Raw genomic sequence first — 16,021 nt, 5'->3', positions numbered from 1 at the left:
TCTTGTAACTGCCACAACAAACATAATAATTAACAGTTAGAGTAATGTTCAGAGATTTTGGTGCTCATACTGAATGAGATCTTTACAGCATCTGCTCTCCAAAACGTAAGTGAACAAGCATAAATTAATTAGCTACTGGAGGAGACTGACAACTATCACTGTATGTATCACTTACTAAAGAAGTGCTGAAGCAACCTGATTGTTGAAGCAATCAGTACTGAACGCTGATTTTCATAAAATGTAATTAGTGTAAACCTTTGCAGACTGCTTCACACAGTTGTCTTCACGCAGGTCCTCCTTCCACCTCTGTTCTATCACACTGGGATGGCTGATAGGAAAGCTAAAAATTATCACCAAGATCAGAACAAAAAGGTTATTTTCATCAGCTGAACAGTTTGAAAAAACAAAACAGATAGAACAGGCAGAACACTGACGCAGCATCATGCTGGAGTATGAGCATCACTGCAGCTGTCATGCATCTTCCTAAACCTGCGATTCTGTTTTCACCCCGATCGCTTGCACAAGTCTGTGAGAACGCTGGGCTGCGGAAGGTTTTTCCTTCCTCCGCCCTCTCCGGGCAGCACCATTGGGCTGATAAGATGCAGCAAGGCACGTGTGAAAGATAAAGCAGGGAAGAGAAGGAGGAAAATAAAAAAAAAAAAAAAAAAAAAAAAAGTCTGTTTTCTACATGAGATCCTGATCGTCTGGGCCGCCGCGGGGCACAGCCCGAGCCCTTTAAGCTGCCCACCCTCTCCGCGGGCCGGCGGCAGCTGCCGGCTATTTGGCGGCTATTTATACCGGGGCGGCGGCGGGCGCTGGGTGTCCTGCGCGGGGCGGTCCCGGCGGCGGCGGGGCCCGGGCAGGAGCTGCCATGGCCACGGAGTTCCCCCCCACGCCGGCCAGAGGCGGCCGCGCCGCGGAGACGCCGCTGAGCCCGGCGCGGCTGAGCCGGCTGCAGGAGAAGGAGGAGCTGCAGCAGCTCAATGACCGCCTGGCCGCCTACATCGAGCGGGTGCGGGCGCTGGAGGCCGACAACTCGGCGCTGCAGCTGCGACTGAGCGAGCAGGAGGCGGGCACCGACCGGGAGCTGGACTGTCTGCGGCTGCACTACCAGGCGGAGCTGGCCGACGCCCGCCGGGCGCTGGACGACATCGCCATCGAGCGGGCTACGCTGCAGGTGGAGCTGGGCAAGATCGGCGAGGATCACCGGCAGCTGCACGTCCGGTCGGTGCCCCGGCCCCGAGCAGGCCTCCCTGGCTGGGGACACCCCGGGGAGCCGGCCCTTTGGGGCTCCTGCGGGATGAGGGGAAGGGGATGCTGCTGGCAAGAGCTGTGTGTTGTAGGGGGAGTGCACAGGGATGTTGAGTGTATGGGTCGTGCAGGGGTGACACCCCAAAGGCTCTCTGGGGTTGGAGTATCTTGGGTTAGGAGACATCTGGATTCCTGTTCTGAAGGCGAGCTGTAGGGACACTACTGGGAGTGCCTCCTCTGGTGGTGCTATGGGGTGGCGTGGCACCTGGGATGGGCATGGGGCTCTGTCAAAATTTGGGGTGCTGAGTGCTCTTATAGGGTATGCATGCAAAGCTGCATGGGTTTGGCACCACACCTGTGTTTACAAATGCTCAAGATGCTGGAAAGTATCTAGAAAGTTATGGAAGCAGTGGAAGGAGTGTTTGTATGGAGTAGTGCACATCTCTTTCGGGCTGTTTTGCTCAGGCATTGTCCAGAGAAGGCAGTCCTGGGAGCACTATAGCTTACCTGGTCCAGGTTGGTACTTCGTAGGAGTTTTCCTAGTGGCTTTTGGGTCTGGATTTACATGCTACTGGGATAAGCTGCCTGCTGTTTCAGCTGGACTTTCTTGTAAGATGTGTATCCTGAGCCTGGAATCATCTTCTTGTCTAGTCTTGCCTAGCCTGGAACAAAGGGGTGGCCCAATGTAAGTGCAATCACATCCTCTTGAAGGAGGGAAGAGGAGTGTAGTGAAGGGGAGGAAACAAGTGTCCAATCCCAACAAGCTTCCTTTCTGGATATATACAGCATACTAGCACTGCTAGTTACTTTAATGACCCATTGTACCCCTAAATCACCTACAGACTTGTAATAATTTGGGTGTCCACAGGCCTCCAACATCTTGTTATAAACATGTAATCATAGCAAACTTAGGCACTAGCTTCTTTTTTTAATGCCTATATGGAGCAAGTACTGCCCCCTCATAGGCTCAGTAGCTGTTCTGCTTAGGAATAAAATGTGTTTTTACTCTAAGCTTCTGTTTTCATCTGCATAGCTGTTGTTGGGCTTGTCTCAGTCATGCTGGGTTTTGGCTCACAGATCTGTTTCATAAATCTAACCAGCCACTTGACTGGACAGTGAGGAGAGGGGTAATGCCTGTTCTAAAACTTTTCTGCTGCTCTTTGTGTTTGTATAACTTTGGTTTTGTTTATAAAGCTTTAGACTTGGCAGGTATGCAGTCCTCTAGACTGTTGTTTTTTCTTTACTTTCACTAGGTCTTAGAAGTGGTTAAATTTACATCCCATGGGAAATGATATCCAGTACATACTGTTTTCTGAAAGGACTAGACTGAAGTCCTAATATTGTGTGTTGTATCTGGGCTGCCTAACTGCAAATGTCTCAGATGACTTGGAACAAACTTTGAGGGTATCGTGCCCTTAATATATACACCCTTTAAATAACCTGGTGGCTATTTAACTCTTATGGTATGGAATGTCACCAGATAATTTCCCAACAGCATTAACTATTGGCTCTGACTAATCACAAGTTGAGAGACTCAAAGTTTATGATGACTTACTGCATTTCAGTTTTTTTCTTACTACTTACAGTGGTGACTGGAAGTAGGCCAAGGATGTTTGGGGAGGAGGAGTTGTAGATAAGCATATCAGTTGGTTGAATTCAGAGCCTGAGGAAGGTCAAAGCAACTACAGTAACACAGCAGAGAGAGACAAGACCAGTTCCTTTCTGCATCAGGGAGTATAGATGTGCATTTTCCTGCTGAACTGACACATGGAGTAGCAGCTGAGGCCATAAGAATGAATTCTGTACATGCTGTTGATGTCCTCTGGTCTTGACAAACTGGAGTTGAACACATACCTGAAATATTCTGGTAAAATTATTTAAATTCTTCAGATCAAGCATATGTGACATCCTGACTTACAGAGAATGTGATTGGCAGGGCCTCAAAGTTTTTGCTTGTAATTGATAGTCAGTAACTCACACTTAGTTCTAGAATGGTTGGTATATGGAATGGTGCAGAGTACTGTAACTGTCCCTGCATGATGGTATAAAGTGGTGTTCAGAACCCCAAACTTGGTTTAAAAAGGGTAATAAAAGCTCTTGTCCAAGTCAGACTCTTTAAATTATTGTTCTTAAAGATGAAATTACTCAGTCCAGGTTTCTTTGAAAATATTTGTCAGGAAAGAATCTAGGAAACCTCAGCCTGGCTGTCAGAGGCTTACTCTGGGAAAGTGGACTGCTAAAGCACAGATAGTAATGGAATTTCAGTTTTGCAAACACTTTGATTGCAGAATGAAATTTATATTATTGTAGGATGAAACAGTCAATATTATTACTATGTAGTGTTACTGATATACTTAATATCAGTATATATAATACAGTAAGTGGTAGGAGAGACCCAAAAGGAAGGTGAATACTTAGAAAAGAAAGAAGCCTGTAAATACTAAAACTATAACACATTATCTGTTTTTCATAGTTAGTAGAGCTACTTTCCTCTTAGAGTCTGAGTAAAGACTAAATAACCTCTGCTAGCAAAGCACAGTCAACAAAGGTCTCTGTAGAGCAGGGCTAAAAAAGGCCTTGAACAAGAACCTGATGTAACCAGATGCCCCAGGCCTGTGTTGGAAGCAGCCATACCTGCATCCCTTCTAGCAGATTTTGTAACTCTTATTTTAAGTTCCAGATGATGGAGATTCCAGAATATCCCCCCCAAGCAATGTGCTTCCATGTTGAACTACTGTTAGTTTCTTCCCCCTAACATCTAACCTGAATATTCCTTCCTGCAATTTAAGCCTGCAGCTTCCCATCTGTTCTACAACAGACATGGAAAATAGATTCCCTTCATGTATGTAAAGGCTGTTCTGTCTCCTGTCACTTTTCTGTTCTCTAGACTAAACAACCCCAAGTTTTTTCCAATCTTTCCTTGCAATCCAGGCTTTCTAGAGCTGATCAATCCTGCAGAATTGCTTTGGACTCTCTCCAACTCTGCTCTGTTATCCACTGGAAAACTCATTGTATGAACTAACACAACTTTGCCACTTGGCAGAAGAGATTTTACGAAAACAGATTGAGGCCTTTACTCTTTGCAAGCTCAAGTCTGAGTTTTGAGCAGGAACTCAAGAGTCTGGATAGTGGGCAGGGCAACTGCAAAGGATTTTAAAAGTTGGAGTAGTGTGGGGAGTTATCGCTGTGTTCTTTGACAGAACTCACTGTGGGCCCAGCACTTTGCCGCCGTGGTGCCAAATAAAACTGGCAACATAACCGTGTTGGCCGTGCAGGCGGTACCCGAGGTGCAGTGCCTGGGCGTTGGTCTGGAGATGCCTCTTCCCAAGGCAAAGTTGCTCTTCCTCTGCATATCTACGGTGGAGGGAGGAGTGCGTGTCCCTTCCCGAGGGAGGGCAGTCCCTTGCAGGGGTGCTGTGAGGGAGGGCGGCTGTCGGGCCTCGCTGAGGGGCTGCAGGAGGCAAAGCTCCAGCGGGGCCGCGGGGCAGCTCCCAGGGCTGGCCGGTGGCCTCCGGGGGACAAAGCTCCCTCTGTGCTGCGGGGAGGAGGAGCGGCACCCCCGGCAGCCCCAGCCCGCGGAGGAGGGGGCGCTTTGCCCCGTGTGTGACCGGCCCGGCCGCCTCAGCCCCTGCGGAGCCCCCGGTGCCGTGAGGCGCCTTCCCGGCGGGCTGGTGGCGGCCCTTGCTGCGGGGGAGTGCCCGTGAAGGCTCGGTCACGGAGTGTGACCATCCCTCCCTGTGGAGCTGGAGGCCTGTGCTGTCCCTTCCCTTTCCCGTTGGGAATGCCGTGGAAAATAGCTGGCTTCCGCATAGGATTCGCACAGAACGAGCTGGAAAATGGGTCAGGAATCTTGCCGGTTAAACAAATGATGCTTATCCGAGGGGCCTGTCCGGTTTGTTTTACAGCTCACCCTGTGCTCTCACCGTGAGCACGATTAACCTCCGCTCTGTTTCACCGCAGACCCCTCTGAAGGCAAACACGTTGAAACACTTTGAAAACAAACCCTTCCTCGCCAGCTGCAACTTACCAGTATAAAACTTTCACTTGCAGGAATTCCAAAAAAGAAAGTGATTTGAACCTGGCCCAGGCTCGTCTGAGAGACCTCGATGCCCAGCTGATCGCGAAGGAAGCTGACTTAGCCACAGCCCTGAGCGAGAACCGCACTCTGGAGAGTGAGCTCCGTGAATTAAAGGAGGAAGTACTCACGGTAAGACTTGCTCTTGGAATTTAAACTTTGCTGCTATTCCTGCAGTTTTTGCTTGGTTTTCCCCAATTACTTTTTGATATCTAAAAGCAGGGAAAGCCCATTAACTATGGCAGTGAAGAGTAGGCAAAAAGATTTCCACAATCCTCCTGAAAGTAATTGCTACTGATAGTTCCTTAAAACTTCCACCTGTTGCATGCACCTTAAATTCTATGTATGTAATGTTTCTTGTTCTGAGGTCAAAACAAGTTGAAATTTGTAATACTGCTATAATCCCTGTAGAATTCTGTAACATGTCAAGGAAGGGAGCCCTTGAGGAACTCTGCTTCCCTATGCTTAAAATCTAGGTAGAATAAGTTCTGACTACTCTTTTTTTTGTAGGCTTTTGTGCAACTAAAATGAACTCTGCTCAAGTTGCTACTCTACCAATGCACTTATAAGAGCATAGCTTTAGTATCTTCATGCTTTAATGTGTTCATTGAATAAGCTAATTTCAAATTTGTAAGTATGAAAACTTTAAGAAACCCAACAAAACAAACAGCATTGTATCATTAAAGCAACATACTCCAACACTGGAAGTGTATAATAGCATGTCAATGTAGGTAGACTATATCTGGAGGATTTTACTCCATTAAGTGTCAAAGAAATTATATCACGAGTTAGGAAGAAGTTCTAAATATCTGCTGTTGTAAAAGGGGAGGAATGTATATGGATGGTACAATTGATTAGAAGTCTACTTTGAGGAGTCAAACTTAGCTGGTGGCATTAAGGGCTGCTCTACATTTGCCTTGTGGGAAATCTGGTCTACATAAAAATTAAATAGGATTCTATCTGTTGATAATATTCTGGATCCTACTGAAATAAGAGCTTAAACAGAATAACCCACTTCACTCAAGCAGCGTGTTTTGGTTGCTGTGGGAGTGAAGTTGAATGATCTGTAACAAATTGTCTGCCTTAATTTTGATAACCCTGTTGTCTGTCCTTTCTAGCTGAATCTGTCACTGGAAGATACTACAAAGCATCTCCACAGTGAAATGTTGAGGAGGGTGGACCTAGAAAATCATATGAAAACTTTGCAGGAAGAAATGACGTTCCAGAAGCGCCTTCATGAAGATGTATGTGTTAGCTTATAAACCAGCAAATTTTTTTTAGGTATACATAGATGCACTTAAAAGTAAGGTTAAGATGGGCTTAATGCTTCAAAAGGTAACTAGCTGAGCCAACCTATGGCAGCCCATCACCTAATTGAATCCACCTAACTAGGAAGACTTCAAGGAAGTACACGATCTCATGTTAACTGGGATAGTACCAATAGATATTTGGAATAGGAGAGAATTTTCTCAGGCTGCTCTTCTGAACTACAATCCCAGTATACTATTTTGTGTAAGTGAAAGTGCATATATTACAGTTACTGTTAAATTATTCCAGATGTTTGCTTGAAGCCTGAAATAAGCGAAGAAATTAAATCTGCTTTAATAAGCAACTTGTGTTCCCAAGTTCCTTAACACTTCTTAAAGGTGTCTGGTAACCTTTGTGAGAGAAGTCAGTACACAGAACTAAGAAACATGTGAATGTAAACCAGCTTCCTTCTTGCTGGTAGGAATCTTGAAGTGTGTGGTTTAAGTGATGGAATTCTAATTCCTCTAACCAACTGCTATGACTTTTTGAATAAAACAAGAATAGGTGAAGTAACAGTGCTTGTAGAAACTGAAGTGTACCTGCATGTGTTCAAAGTAAAATAAACAATCTATCTAGTGTAAAGAATTAAGTCTTACAATTAAATATGAATTATTACTTCTATTAGTTTGAGCAATGTTGGCAGTGAGATGGCAAAACAATAGTGAGGCAGCTAGCAAGGTGGGCATGCCAGACCTAATGGATGAACATCTGAGATACGAATCAAGATGAATTACTGTGTACTCAATGAGAAATGTGCTTCAGGAGTGAAGGACTCATGAAGCTGGTACACTTCGTGTCTCAAACTGTATTGGCTTGTTTATTCTCTGTAAAATTTCTTCTCCTTCTAGAAGCTCAAGGAGACAAAAAGAGTCCATGAGAGCAGGGTAGCAGAAGTAGAATCTGGCCGTCAGAGAGAATTTGAGAGTAAGCTCTCAGAAGCTCTGCAGGAGATCAGAAGACAACATGAAGAACAAATTCAAGGATACAAAGAGGAGCTGGAGCGAACATTCAGTGCAAAGGTGAGTTTGTAAAGATGACAGTAAAACAAAGCTGAAGTTCTCTGCACCTTGACACAATTAAAGTCACGCTAGCATAAACAGCTTATCCGATGGATCCCTTGCATTCAGTGTGGAGCTTCTTGGCATAAGTTATGGAATTTCAAAGCAGTGTCAAATTTAGGATTTCTGCAAACTTTTGGTCCCAAACTAAACTGGTTCAAACATAAATGCTGTCCCTTTGGGAAGTGACTAGGAATAGCTGATTATATTTGAGACTTCTGACAAATTTGGGACCAAGGTGTGTCATGTTTGTATTAAGCTATTTCAGTCTTGAATAAAGCCTAACTTTTTCTACACTCTAACTTATGTGCCAATTCAGTGAATTCCTTTGGATGCTTCTGTTTCTGTTTTGACTGGAAATTCTGAGTGCCTCTTGTAGAGGAGCACTTTATCCTTTCTTGGAAAAGCTCAAGATTGAGCTATTTGTAGAGCAATTCAATGCTGCTTATAATGATGCAGGAACTCTTTAGTAACAGACCTTTTGGGGAAGAGCAATAATAGTTTGATATGCACACCCAATGCCCTGCAGCCCTATGCTCTGACAAGCAGCTTCTAAATATATTCTCCATTGTTCTTCTGGAGAATTAATTTACTTAATGTCTATACAAAGACTTCATGCATCTCTAACTGAAATATCCTAATCCAGCCATTTTCACTACCTGATTATTGCTGACTTTTTCTGATATAAATGTCAAACTTGTGTAAACCTCCTTGGAAAGCAGTGAAAACCTTTGAGCTGGACTTCATTCATATCTGCACATTTAAGTAAAACAAAACTATTTCCAGATGTAACAGGTGAAAATTACTTGGGTTTCCTTTCGTATTTAAAATATATGGTAATATGCAACTGATAACTAACAGTGACTTATCTGCAGATGGAGAATGCCCAGCTAACTGCAAGAAGAAATAGTGAGTCTGCCAGTGCTGCTCGGGAGGAGCTGCTGGAAACAAAGAAGAGAATTGATACTCTGGTATCTCAAGTTAATCAGTATCAAAGCCAGGTGCTGTCTTTATTTGTATAACCTTAGAATTATTTTAATTTAAATATTCAATCAAAAATATTGGCCTCTTCTCTCTAATCCTTAGTTGTGGGGTTTTTTTTCCATTCTGTTCATTTTAGAATGTTGCTTTGGAGAGCAGAATAAAGGAGCTACAGGACTTGCTGGATTATGATCGTGATCTCCATCGAAGGCATATGGCTGAAAAGGAGGAAGAAATGGCACAAGCTCAGAGGCAGGCACAAGAACAGCTGGAAGAATATGAGCATCTCTTAGATGTGAAACTGGCTCTGGATTTGGAAATAAATGCCTACAGAAAGATGCTGGAAGGAGAGGAACAGAGGTAGGCTATGACAAGATCTTCATATGAGGACTTGCTTCATTCAGGACATCTATACTAACTCTATACCTTCAGAACATGGAGGAGATAAGACACAAACATTAAGTATGTCATTAGTGCAGTAACTTAGTTAATGAAGCATAATCTTCTGTAGATGGTATTTATATCCCACATGGTGTAGTAAGATGAAGTAGCTTGATAAACCCAACTGATAAAATTCAAAGGTCCATTAGACATTCCTCCACTTCCTCAAAGTTTTGTGCTACATCTTAAAGATATATCAAAGACAGTGCTCAAGTTCCATGGATGAAACTGAGAAACTGTATCAACTCCCATCTATCCAGACATGGTATCTCACTTGCCTATTGAGACATGAACTCTCAATAAGAAGGGTCAAAAACTTAAAATTACTTTTCCTGAAGACTGTGTCTGTAGAGACTTTAAAGGAATACTTACTGCAGTTGGGAATCTTTTCTTATCAATATAAGCTTGCCCTGAACTTCAGGGCTGGAGCTGTCTTCCAGACTTTTAACAAGCCTTAGCTACTCTCGCCAATAAAAGTAAAATCTTATATTCAAGACCTCATGGAAAGCTTGGATAGAGGAAGCTGTTAGGCTTGGTTATAGTAGGAGGATAGGACTGAGAAGAAATCAAGCATGTCAGACAGTCAAGTGAATGTTATCTGACTCTCCTCTAGGCTGAGGCTGTCACCCACTCCATCTTCACGCAGCATGGCAACTCCAACAACAAGTAAAGGACGGAGGTTTCTGCATGGGAAGAAAAGGAAAGTGAAAGAATCCAAAAAGAGAGAGTGTGCTGCTGCATTTAAGACTGTTCAGCATGCCTCAGCTTCTGGAAATGTGTCCATTGAAGAGATCGATGCAGATGGGAAATTTGTCAGGGTTAAAAACAACTCTGATGAGGTACTTTTGCTTTCATGGCCTTCATTGCCAAATGTGACTGTGAATGACTTGTAGCTTAGTGACAGACTAGAGACTGACTTCTTTGGTACTGCAGGTGTTCTGTTCACAGGGCTGTCTGGGAGGTGCTTTTGGGTGGAGGTGCAATGAGTTCTATTATGCAGAAATCTAACACCTTCAGCTGTTTGTCATCAGATTCAGGCTAGCACTATCAGAAGTACTACTTATCCTCAATGAACTAAATAGGGTGCCTAGTAAATTGGATCATGACAGTCTCTTATTGCTTAAAAATACTTAAACCAGCTAAAAGATTGAATAGAGATGATGATATCTAATCCATGTGGAGGGTTTATCTGACCAATTAGGTAGTTCTTTGACTAGTTTAGTTTGCAAAGCCAGAACTATTAGAATTAATCATCAGAGCTTCAAAACATGTGGCTTGTAGTTTAGCCTCTTCAGCCTGAGATGCTTTAAAACTTCACAGGCTACTATGTATTTTATATATATGGCTCAAGTTGGGTAGGTGGGCACAGTTCTGATAAACTTCCTTATCAGAATCTCCCTGGTAAAGAGCATCATAACCCCCCCCTTCAATGGAAGGCAAGAATAGGTGTGGCCTAACTTATGGGACTAAGGAGAATCCTAAAATACAAGGAGAAGACATAGGGAGGCTGTAATGGAAACTTGCCTGCTTCCTCAAAATTGTTCACATTCTTGTATGCTACAGGAGTGGGATTAAAACTGACCCATGAGTCTGGAAAGAACCTTGCATTTGTATCACATGGTGTTGGTCTGCAGTGCTGAGTGAAATTTCTTGTCCCACAGGATCAACCACTTCATGGATGGGTGCTGAGACGACATATTGGAAGTGTGTCAGATGTTACTTACAAGTTTCCTCCGCAGTTCACTCTTCAGGCAGGCCAAGTAGTTACAGTAGGTAGTGGTTTTGTCAAAGTTTCTCAGAGCTCTGTTCCTGTGTTAGATGTCAATAGAGATTCCTGTAATATGGAAAACTAAACTGATACTTTTAAGTGCCTGAAGGACTAAAGCTCTTATTTTATGTAGTGAGGGAGATGGGGGGAAAATCCTTGATTTTGATCTGAAATGCCAATTAAATTTTCTTTAAAGTTTGGATGAAACCTGGATCATCCCAGATTGGAATGTGCTCTAATTGTGAACAGAATCATTGTACTGTAGTATATTCTTAGGGTTCCTTAAGTATAGTATTGTACTAAGCTAAACATTAGCACTAAAATCGTACTCTTAAGTACATTTAGATAGCGATAAAGAGCCAAACTCTACACTTGCTACTCCAAACTGTGTAGGAGCTTGCTCAAGAGATCTATGAGTGACCAGGAGAGAGGCTCTTGTACACACAAGTTGCTGCCCTGAGCATGTCTGACTATGGCTTGGCTCTGTGACTTGGCTCTTGGCTCAAATGTTATGCATGCCAAGCAGGGCTACCTCTGCAGCAGGTAGAAGCTGTTAACAGCCTCTTCTGCACTAAGTGCTTTACAGTTTTCAGTTTAAAAAAAACTTTACCATCATTCTTGGTATTCCTGGAAAGAACTAACTTACCAGGGATCACAGTGATTCAGTTTGTTACTGGACATCTTTGGTATTGCAGTACTTGATAGTTATGTGTATTAGACTGAATCCTACTCTAACTACAAAGATTCTTCAGAAGCTCACTCTAAATCTATTGCAGATCTGGGGTGCAGCTGCTGGTGTAAGCCCAGGTCCAAGTGATCTGGTCTGGAAGTCTCAGAGGTCTTGGGGAACTGGGGATAGTATTGATGTTACACTTATCACAGATGATGGTAAGGTAAGTGAAAATAGTAAATACCTTCTACTGTCCTAATACTAAATTTGTTTGTGCTTAATCCGTGAGGATCCTTGGTGGCAATTCAATTGTATTCTAGGAACTCGCAGAGAGGAAGATAATGTTTGTACCCAGAGAAGAAAGCAGTGAGCAAGATGATGATTATGAAGAAATAACTGGAAGTGAAGTGGAGTTTGCATCTCAGGTAAGCTGCCTGAAGTTCAAATGCATGCCATCAGCAGAGTCACTCAATGGCCACTTCTTTTCCATTCTAAATCAAAATACTTCTTCAAGTACTATTCATATCCTTCAACTATTAATGTTTTTCTTGATGTCAGACCAAAAGAAGAAGAAAAAAGAAATGTTGTTTGGTTTCATGATAGTGGTTCCTGTGAGCATCCTTAAGCAGGTGAGATGGTGAGAATCATGCTTGTCATCTCATAAAAAACTTGCTTCATTAGTGGTGCTGCAGTCTCTTGTCCCACATAGGATGTAGCTTGCATGGCTTTGCATCAGAAATGCAGTTGATGTTTTGCTTATTCTCTGGCTGAGTATGCATTAAGATATTTAATACCTTATTACTGACACACTGAAAGGTACAACCTTTAATGTGTCTTTCATCTGAATATCTGACCATGTATGAACTTTGAAGCTGTTATCCCCCAAACAGAATGCAAACACTATTTTTGTGGGATGAAGTGACTTATCTGACACTCCAGTGTCCCTGACTTGCTCTTAAGATAACTTCAGTGTGAATTTAAGTTGAATATACTTACAAACCCTGGCTACAAACTTACATGTTGTAATGCCCTGTGCAAGACTCCACAACCCCTTCAAATGGCTCTTGACTAACCATATTACAAGTCTGCACTGATAGTAGTGAGCTATCTTTAATTGCTGAAGTTGTCTAAAACAACTAATATGAGGGCTTTAAATTGGTTATAACTGAACAATTATAACTGTTCTTGACCCAAATTAGTTTGTGTCTTGACCTGAAATAGCACCATGTCCCCTTTGCTAGTACAGTTTTCAAGGCCTGAAGTGCAAGGTTGTGCCCAGCTAAAACCTCCCTCCTGCTGACACATGTTAAGCTACCACAGCTCTTCCTAAAACTGATCCTACACAGTTAAAAGGAGGATTTGCATCTTAGTGCAATAAGTCTTAAAGCTCCCACCACCATTTCCTAAATATTTTTGTAATATATCTGTCTAAAAACTAACTCAAAAACACCTTCATGCTGTCTTTCTGAAGAAAATGTTCCCAAGAACAAGCAGTTACTTCCTGCTGCTTGTTTCTTTTTCTTATGTTTTCAAACAGAAAATTTGGGTAAATATGTTACTACAATATCATGTGGCTTAAAGGACATTTATCAGTCTCCCAACTTGCATGCACATTCTTGTAATATTTTCAGTCTCTCACTGAAGATGGTGATACCCTGTTAACGAGGCTACTGGGAGAGGTTCCATAATGCTGTTCTGCCCTTTAGGCTCTTAATGCACAGCACACACCAAAACAGTTGAAGGAAGCTTTAGGGTCATGAAGAGATTTACCAAAACAAGCTTCTTTTCATATTCAGAGTAGTGCCTCTCCTCCAGGGTGGCTGCTTTTTATTTTAAAAGGTGGGGGTTTTTGAGTTTACTGATATGGCTTGTTTGGTATCCAGTGATGGAAAGCAAAAGTAACTTTTTTCCTTAAACCTCTAATCTGTTTTATCAGCAACTTTACAATACAGTTGTGTGACATTTATGGTAAGAATCAATTCTAATACTTCCAATCAAATGTTAATATCTTTCCTGTCTGCTGAACTCCTGTTAAACTTTTGACATTAGTACCTATGTGCTTCTGCTGCATTGGTGGTACTGAAGTGGCAGCTTAGTAAACAACAGTTAACTTCTTGCATGCAGTAAAATGATGAGAAGAATGCATGCTGTGCTTTAAAGGAAGGCAGGGTTTCCATACCTTTTGCTTCTGCTTTTACCATCCTAACTAGGGCAGCATGAATCTGCATGCCAGTGAAGTTCTGATGCTCGAGAACTGAGGTAGTGAGCTTGACAGCCTTTCATGAAGGAAGGCACAGGCTCATGTATTGCATGGCCTCAAATTCTTACAAGTTTGTAGTCTTTCTCCCCACCCACAAACCATCTAGTACAGTTCATGTACTGCCTCTCTTGAAAATCTGCTTTGCTTTATTAAGTAACTAAATCTACAGAACACTAAAACCCCTACATGGCTATATGAGGATCAAGTAGGTAACCAGCAAGAAATAAGTTTGTACACATGCTAATTAGGCTAACGTCTTCATGTTCTCTTGCTGCAGCAAAATGAGGATCCTAGCTGTTCTCTCATGTAATGTGGACAAAGAGACAATCATCTGAAAGCATCTCTGAGTCCCAAGTGACATAGACTGTACGTGTTTTGGTATCTTCTGCAATATCTGAAACTTGGAATTCACATCACACCTGATGTCTTCGTAAGAACATTGTCTATAACATGATGGAATTTCCTACCTTCTGGTACTGGACCCTGTCCTCGGATTCACTGTTACAAAGAGCAGTAGAATGCAAGCTCCATGTGAACTTATTTTTACTTTTATACAGGGATCTGGTTTCCATGACCTGCTGAAAGAGAGGAGGGTACACAGTTTACAAAGCTTCTAAATGTGCTCTAGGAGGATGTTAAATACTTGACAATGAACATGAGGCTGCCTCAATATTCTCATATGGTGTTTCTCCAAAGGTAATTTCTCTTTTAAACCTGAGTGGGAAATGGGACAGATCACACCCTGGCTTGCCCCTTGAGCAAGTTAAAACATTGTCCTGAAGAGTTATGAGTGTCTGAAATGTTTCCTGCTCAGGAAACATGCAGAAGTATATGAAAACTGCTCTACAGCACTTGCTGGAGTGAAACACTTTAAAATTAAAAGCAAGTTGTAAAAAATATTTGTGCCTGGTAATACATGTACTGTTTCTATATTCGGCACCTGGAAATCCCCCAGTTTCAGTATTGTATATTCCTAGACACAGAATATCACAGCATAGCTGTGCCAACCTTAACTTGGACAAATGTATCCTGTAAATGTGAAAAAGCATCTCATTCCAACAGGGCAGGTACTGTGACTAGTGTTGTTGGCACTGTTTGAATAGTCCCAACAACAGCTTTCTAAGGGGCTAGAAAGAAAAACATGCTAAAACAAACAGGAAAACCAGAAAGCACCAACTGTAGTGAAAAATGCATTGAAACAGCTGCTCTTAGAGTGCTTATGTACTGACTCCCTGCAGTCTGCAGCACTGGGGGTATGTCCAATGGGCCAGTTGGGGGAATACTTGACTACTGGTCAGTGTGCTATCATTGATAGCTCTGGGTCCATGAAAAGCCTGTCCTGTAACCCTCAGAACCAGGCACTCAGCCTCTGGGGGCACTGCAGTCAGTCACTCCTTGCCTCTCTTCACTGAACTTACCTGCTGGCCCTGAGGGGGGAAGGAAGGGCCTGGATGAGCCACTGGCAGTACACTTCTACTTTAGAGCAGGAGGGGAGGAGCTGAGCCTGCAGATTTATCTAGATGCTGGAATAGTGTTTTGACTGTTTTTTATCTTGCCAAAGGACTCTGTTCCAAACTCAAGACCTTGGTGTTTTAGGATGTAGGTGTTAAGGTGCTTATGCTAACTTAAGCTTTTACATTATTTGACAGTTCTGGTTTTGAGACATCAAGAGCAGATGTTGGTTTAATACTTGCATTGTAGCAGATCCAAATTCTTGTTCCACCTGAAACCATAGAAATAGCTGCTGCTATAACATTGCTGTATTTGTCTTGATTTCTTAAAACTTTTTTAACTATTAAAGATATTTTTCATGTATATAAAAGTCTTGGATATAAAAGTCATGTATATAAGTCTTGGATTTGAATATTTGCAAATTAAATAATAAAGGTCTGTTTATTCATTGATTTCAGTTGAGTGGTTCAAAAGACTTCAAAGTAATAAACTGGTAAGTTTAAGGATTGCAGAGTGAAGAAACCTTCAGAACTGTACTCTGCTCTCCTGTTTATATTAATCACTCATTTCAAATAAAGCTTGACTTAAGAGGAAGCTTCAGCATTTCAAATAAAACCTTTTTACTGCACAAGGGAGGGATGGTGTTTAGCAACTGCCATGGAAGAGCTAAAGTAGTATAGAAGTGTTGATAGGGAAGAGCAACAGTCCAGGAAACAAGTTCTACTTCTTTTTACTCAATTCACAGTCTACAGGGTAG

At 42.4% G+C, this 16,021-nt stretch overlaps 1 protein-coding gene across 4 annotated transcripts; it reads left to right on the top strand.

Moving 5' to 3' along the window:
* Positions 1-765: 765 nt before the first annotated feature.
* Positions 766-15,716, top strand: LOC135420923 (lamin-B3-like). Of its 4 annotated transcripts, XR_010433779.1 has the most exons (13): positions 766-1,224; positions 5,302-5,458; positions 6,445-6,570; positions 7,483-7,653; positions 8,568-8,693; positions 8,813-9,033; positions 9,728-9,953; positions 10,776-10,883; positions 11,659-11,775; positions 11,873-11,977; positions 12,111-12,181; positions 13,489-13,520; positions 14,090-15,716. XR_010433779.1 is itself a non-coding variant. In XM_064668906.1 (12 exons), the coding sequence occupies exons 1-11, from the start codon at positions 872-874 to the stop codon at positions 12,150-12,152; spliced, it is 1,752 nt and encodes a 583-aa protein (XP_064524976.1). In that variant the 5' UTR covers positions 766-871; the 3' UTR covers positions 12,153-12,181; positions 14,090-15,716. The 4 variants fall into 4 exon arrangements, 3 of the variants coding, with proteins under 3 accessions (XP_064524976.1, XP_064524977.1, XP_064524978.1); XM_064668906.1 differs by lacking the exon at positions 13,489-13,520; XM_064668908.1 differs by lacking the exons at positions 766-1,224; positions 13,489-13,520 and adding an exon at positions 4,899-5,091.
* The last annotated feature ends 305 nt before the right edge of the window (positions 15,717-16,021 follow it).

Source organism: Pseudopipra pipra, chromosome 12 (assembly GCF_036250125.1).
Source record: "Pseudopipra pipra isolate bDixPip1 chromosome 12, bDixPip1.hap1, whole genome shotgun sequence".
NCBI lineage: Eukaryota > Metazoa > Chordata > Aves > Passeriformes > Pipridae > Pseudopipra > Pseudopipra pipra.
Note: the sequence above shows the minus strand (reverse complement) of the source record. Positions and strands in the feature narration are given on the sequence as shown.